This window comes from Ixodes scapularis, unplaced genomic scaffold (assembly GCF_016920785.2).
Source record: "Ixodes scapularis isolate PalLabHiFi unplaced genomic scaffold, ASM1692078v2 PGA_scaffold12__126_contigs__length_90152505, whole genome shotgun sequence".
Lineage (NCBI taxonomy): Eukaryota > Metazoa > Arthropoda > Arachnida > Ixodida > Ixodidae > Ixodes > Ixodes scapularis.
In genome coordinates, this window is record NW_024609838.1 from 36,173,342 (window position 1) to 36,179,643 (window position 6,302).

Genomic DNA, 6,302 nt, shown 5'->3' on the forward strand with positions numbered 1-6,302 from the left:
TTCTTATTTCTAATTCTTAGTTACGATATAGTGGGCTGAAAGCTCTAATCTGCTGTGGCTTGACCTTATAAGCGTCAAACAAAAACGTTCAGTCCCCCACATTCATAAGGAATAGTTTTCCTACTTGAAGTGCTCGTTAAAAATACTTCAGCTAATAAAAAGAGCTTCTGAAACATTGCCCGCAATTCAAGTTTTAGTTTGCACTTTTTTTAATCTCGTTTTTTTCATGATCGCTACAATCTAAAAAATCTGAAACGCCGCCTACTTTTCAACGAAGTTTTGGAGAGCATACCGCTGCACGTTTATCTTTGTGCAAAACCCTTCGTATTTTTTTTTAATTTTAATCTCGGATAGATTTATATAAAACTATCCGTTTGTATTTTTAACATGTAAAAGTCAACCATTGTTTTACAGTATGTGTTAACCGTGTACCCGTATGATAAATATGATTCCTTCTTTTCGTTAACTTGTAAAATTCGTTAGGTTCAAACATGTATTCTACACAATGATATTTGCAAACATGTACAGTTTTTTTTTGCTATTTTTTTTATTAGTAGGTCTTAATTTTGTTAGTCGCCTTTATCCCAGACCGGTACGGTGTGTAAATATAATAGAAACGAAACACACGGCTCGAGTTTGACGCTTGTAAGATCAAGCTGCAGCACTTTAGAGCTCTTAGCTCACCATACAGAAGCCAAGAAATAACAAATTACAGGAAGATATATTAGTGGATTCTTAGGGAATGTTTCAGCATGACCCTTGGGAACGCCACACATGTCCCCTTTTGGAGAACGCTAACACTCGCTCCTTCACTCTTCTCTTGTGGCTTTCTCTTGTGCTTCCTTTATTTTTTGCTGCCTCTTCTTGGCATCGTTACGCGGTCAGTGTTAGCGCTCCCCAAGGGGGGACGTGTATGGCGTTTCCAGGGGTCATGCTTACGCATCCCCTATGAATCCACCAGTTGATCTTCCCGTAATTTTTTTTCACCCCTTTTCTGTGCTCTGACTGTCAGAGCACGTTGACGCCCTTGGATGCGGTCATCCATATCCCTCGCGTAAAGAGCCACTTGCACACTACTCCTGGAATAAACCGTATCCATATCACTCGTGGAGTGAACCACCGCCATCGTTTTAACTGCACATTCACATACATCACGGCCCACGCACCGGTACTACGGAAACCCAGAGCGAAGAACAACCGGCGACGGCAGTGCGGCGTCGCCGGATTTTACACCGCGCCGCAGCGAAGCCGTAGTGCTGAATGAGATGGTGTCATCGGAGGAGGCCAACGCTGGCCACACATTGGACAAGACGATTGGGTCAACGTTCGGCTCAAACTTAACTCAAAACAGAGTGCTGACGCAGCACTCTTTTTCAATCTCTGTCCTGCGTTTGCCTTCTTTGATGACGCCATCTCATTCAGCACTACGGCCCTGTTTTCATTAGGTGTCGTGCGGCAACTCCTCTCTGGCTCCGCGCCAGCTGTGCGCGTGACTTCGACGAAATCAAAAGAGCTCGCTTTGACGAAAACCCGGTGGTGTCTGTCAGTTTGTCAGCGCCGGGGAGAGAGGATGAGATTGACGCGTGCTGGCGTCAGAGCTCTGGACCAATGGGAGCGTCACACGCGTAACACTATACCCTCCTTCCTATCTGCCCGATGCTGACAAACGAATGACACCGCCGGTTTTTCGTCGAAACGTGCGTTCTAATGCTAATGCATTAAAGTGAAGTGCAAGAAGTAGCGCTTTTAATGTGAAATGCATGACCAAAATATATCGAGTCGCTGCGAGGTCGGCTCGCAATTACAATCGGTGATAGCTGCAAAAAGGCTGAACGTGACAAGATGAAAGTATCTCATAGCTGCGCAGCTAATAAGATTTCGGGACTGGCCGCCAAGAACGCCGAAAAATAATTTGCGGAAGAACCAACGTGAACATACTAAGTCACTCCCTGCGTTTCCCAGCCTCTTGAAGACTGTAATGGCTGACTCACGTAGGGCTATTCTCAACGAATTTACGCGCGTTTTAGCGGGCGTAATTGCGGGATTTGCCGAGCGCTTTTTTAACAGAAGGGAAGAGGGGAAGCTCGCCAAACCACACACGACGCTTTTCGTCGACGTCTCCTCGGCGTTTGTTGCATTGTAGCCCGACTCGCGCCTTTCATGAAGGGAGGCAAAATGTAGATAGGCTGCAATTTTATTGCGTTCCGCGAGGAGACAGAAATAACTGAATGTTAATAAGCAACCAAAGCCTGATTTGCTTACACCTGTTTCAAAAAGGTTCGTTGCAACCGTCAAGTTGCCAAAAACTCCCGGCAGGAGGACGGCCGCGATCTCTGCTCAAAGCCCTTCCTTTTGTAATTCTTTTCACATCGCCCGCAACATCGATGGTATTTCTTCTGTCTCAGTCGTTCATCGCTCTTCCCAAAGAGATATAGCGATTTTGTACAGTTCGCCGATAAACCGGCGAACGCGACAAGCGAGCTCCCATTTCGGCGGCCGAGTCAAGTCAGTCAGCCGGCCGCATAGCTAGGCAAGCCGATTCTCGAGCGACTTCCGGCTCTCAACTCGGGAGCTGATTGGCCAGCACCGCGCCGCACGCTTCCGGATACGCCACGCCGAAACACGCCGATGCGCCGGGATCTGTCTCGGTCGGATCGCCGAATACGCGCGTATTTACGCCGACCTCGCGGAACCACTCGTCCCGACGCTCGCTGTACGTCGGGATTACGCCCGCCAAAACGCCCGCAAATACGCCGTATGTGGTTCGGGCTTAAGTACTCAGCAACCACTCTGCCAGCAGTTAATAAAAGGGTTTCTCTTTTTTTTTACAGATTTTTCTTGCCCATGCCAGCGAGCGCTGAAGAGAACCCGGCAAAATTTATCTCTATGTTGACGGGCTACACAGTTGAAGTGTTCCGTCGAAGTAGAGTATTTAGAAAGGATAATTAGTGAATATTATGTCATTGGTTTCATAATTATATTACCACAAGGGTGAATTGACGTCCGTCAAGGCCGATCATGTCATTCTGAGAGATTTGTTTTCCGCTATGTTAAGCCTTTTTTTTTTTCTTAATATTGAGCAAAAACTTTAATAATTGGTGTTACCTTTTAGGCGTGCAAAACAAAATCTGTTTAAAACGTGCTAGAAGCGAATCTTTTTTTCTTTTTGGAAGGCATGCGTCAACACTCTAATCACTTGTACGCGTCGTAGCCACGATTCATACTTGCGGCCTTGAGTTCATTTAACGTCTTCGGCGTCGACGTCGGCGGCGTTCTAAGGCGCAAGGCTTGGGTTCCTTGTTACCATCTTCTACGATCCGATTACACGTCAGGCCCATCATGTCTTTTTGTGCTTCACTGTTGACATAGCTGCCCTTGTCCCCGTCAATGATGACCAGAGGAACACGAGTCACCACACTCTGGTAAGACCACGTCGCTCTGGCAACCTGGAGCTCGTACTCATCACCGTGTTGCTTGACGCAGGCTTCTATAAGGCTCCATTGGACGCCGTTGGCTTCGACGCATCCCTGTCCAGCGAGGTGGGGAGATAAGTAATGGGACATGCAAGCGACGATTCGGACGGCAACCAAGGTTGTCTTGACAACTCTCAGCATACAGGTTTCGATTTGGTTTCCTATGCATTCGCTTGGGCCGTGGTGACAGGAGATCAGGGCCGTAACCAGGGGGGGGGGTTAGGGGGTTCTGACCCCCCCCCCGAAATTTTTTTCTGGGTACGGCCCTGGTCAGTGCACTTGCAGCCAGCCGATTTTAATCTCCACCTCTGCGCACGCGCAGTGGCACCGGTCGGCTACCGGGTACCAAACCGGGACCGGTTCTTCGGTTTGCTATAACTCTCCATTATATGCCACCGATGCACATGATTCATAGGCGAAAATAAGACAAAATGGCCGCCGTTGTCCCCGAAACCCCCCCCCCCCCCCCCCCCCGAAATTGTTTTCTGGGTACGGCCCTGCAGGAGATTGTGGTAACGTTGTGACCCTTACCGTCGGTTTCATTTCTGACGAGCGCCTTGCCGAAGGGCAGCATGGTGAGCATGATGTAGGGAAAGAGCTTGGAGTAGGTCGGCAGCAACTGTGCGTAAACGAAGTCTCTGCTATAGGGGCAGAGTGACTCGTAGACCACAACTATCGTAACCTGCTTGTTAACGCTAGCTGAAACAAAGTAGTCTGCTTTGACGACGGAATCATTGGGGTTCGCGATTTCAGTCTGGTTCTTTCCCGAAGTGGAAGAAGAGGTGTCGCATTCCGTTGGTGGATGGCACCCGTCGTCACTGCGATAACTTTCTACATTTCTTGATTCAGGTTCCGTCGAGTCTTTAGTGAGGGAGGCACACATACCTGAAGGCGGACCGTGACGCAAATACATCACAGTCATTCCAATAAGAAACGAGCGAAGGCGGGCACGTTTCATCGTTATTCCACGAAGCGCAGACGACGTTCGAAACTGTGTGCTTACAAGCAGGTGTTCGTCCGCTCAAAAAGCCGAAGGACAATGGTTACGCTGTCAAGAGAGGCTTACATCCTCGACAAGGGACGAAACAAGCATGCGAAAAAGAAGCGGCATCAAGTGTCGCGGCGATCCTTGGAAGTCACAAAGTAATTGTGTCATGTGTGTCTATAAACAGCCGGAAGTTAGTCTGCCCCAATGGGCGTCGGATACTTCAGCTCTATACTCCGCGACAACTTTTCTTGGCAATGCAGTGGAAGGTACAGGCCCGCGTCCCCTCTCCCATTTTGAGTGCGCGCGGGCTCTCCTCCTCTCCCCGGAAATGGGGGAGGAGGAGAGCCCGCTTCGGCGGGCTCTCCTGGCTTTCTGCATGAAGGCAGAAAGCCAAATAATGTCTGGTGTAAAGGTTAAAATATAAACGTCGCAGTTATACGCTGTTCTATAAATTTGTTTAAATGGACCGAGCAACGATACTGGTCTGAAATGTTTCTCGCTTTACCCAAGCTTACTAGGTCGACCAAAGTTTACTCGTACTCAGCGCCATTCTCCAAAATACTTTTTTTATCCATTTCAAAATGTGATGACGTGGTCGTGGGGACCGTAGTGTTGATGCAATGGCGGGGATTGCCTCATTGTGACGAAAGGCAAATGCGGCTCATTCATCGAACACAAGCACTTCATGAGAACTTATTTGGGCTGGTGAGAGTCAATACCTCAAAGAGCATTGGGGGAATCGGTCTGATAGAGAGTTTCATTATAGGTGTCCCGAAAGCGTGAGTGCCCCTATCCTAAAACTCCCTAATGTCGGTAATAGCCGAACCCTAGCAATAAAAAGTTTTAGAAGAGGGGTTCCCGACACCTTGGGTACCCCGAGCTGCCGGGGATGTCGAACTAACTAAGCATGCGAAGTGCCAATGAAGCTAATATTCTTGGAGAAGAAGAACAAAGGAGACTAACCAAAACACAAATCTTCAAATACAGATAGGTGACTGCAGCGTGACCAAAAAAACAGGCGGATTTTTTCGGTCGTGCACCAGTAACCTAGCTGTGTTTGGAGATTTGTGTTCCTCCTATGTCCTCTTTATTCCCCTTCTCCAGGGATTATTTCCGTCAATCTTTTCCAGCTCGCTTGCACGTTTGCATGAATTGCATTATAACCATAATGCGAGGTGCAATGGCCCAAACTGCTCGGGGAGGCCCAAGCGGCCTAACGTGTGGAACTCAGCCCCGTGTCCTGTGATTGATCAGCCCTGGCGCGCGTCTCTATAACCAACGCTGACGGCATTGAATCGGCACCGGATAGCGTGGCTTCTTGTTCGGGCTTTGAGGTGAGCAGATGGACGCTGCCCGTTTTTCTCTGATGATTTCTGCGACTTCCAGGACGTCTGGATAATAACTAGAACGTGTTCTACAGATTAGAAATGTCGAGGATTCATTCCAAGTGGTATTTAGCGAAAGTACAACACGCTTTGTGCCGCGATCGCACCTCTAATGCATCATACAAAAGACAATCTACCGACGGTGTATGAGCTTCGTGTCTGTTTCATCTATGTCGGTCCTCTCGCATTAGTCACACAAAAAGCTGTCTCAAGACAAGTTCGAAGGATACGTATGTATGAAGCGAACGTCCTTCGAAGATGCTTCAGGTCTGTCCGAGGACAATTGTTTGAATTTCTTTCATCGTGTCTGCAGTGATGAACACCGTGTATTTTGTGTGATGTACGAGTATATGACTGCGACTTTGAGAAGTGTATACTTTTCAGAAATAAAACGGCGGCTGAAGGATTGCATTGTACACCATTAAGAGAAGCCCGCAATCTATCAATGGGTGAGCC

General features: G+C 48.1%; 1 protein-coding gene across 1 annotated transcript; it reads right to left on the reverse strand.

Moving 5' to 3' along the window:
* Positions 1-3,242: 3,242 nt before the first annotated feature.
* LOC121835272 (gamma-interferon-inducible lysosomal thiol reductase-like) lies at positions 3,243-4,356 on the reverse strand. Its single transcript, XM_042289282.1, has 2 exons — positions 3,984-4,356; positions 3,243-3,670 (listed from the first exon to the last, which is right to left on the reverse strand). Exons 1-2 carry the CDS (start codon positions 4,354-4,356, stop codon positions 3,243-3,245), a joined length of 801 nt encoding a protein of 266 aa, XP_042145216.1.
* Positions 4,357-6,302: the final 1,946 nt, after the last annotated feature.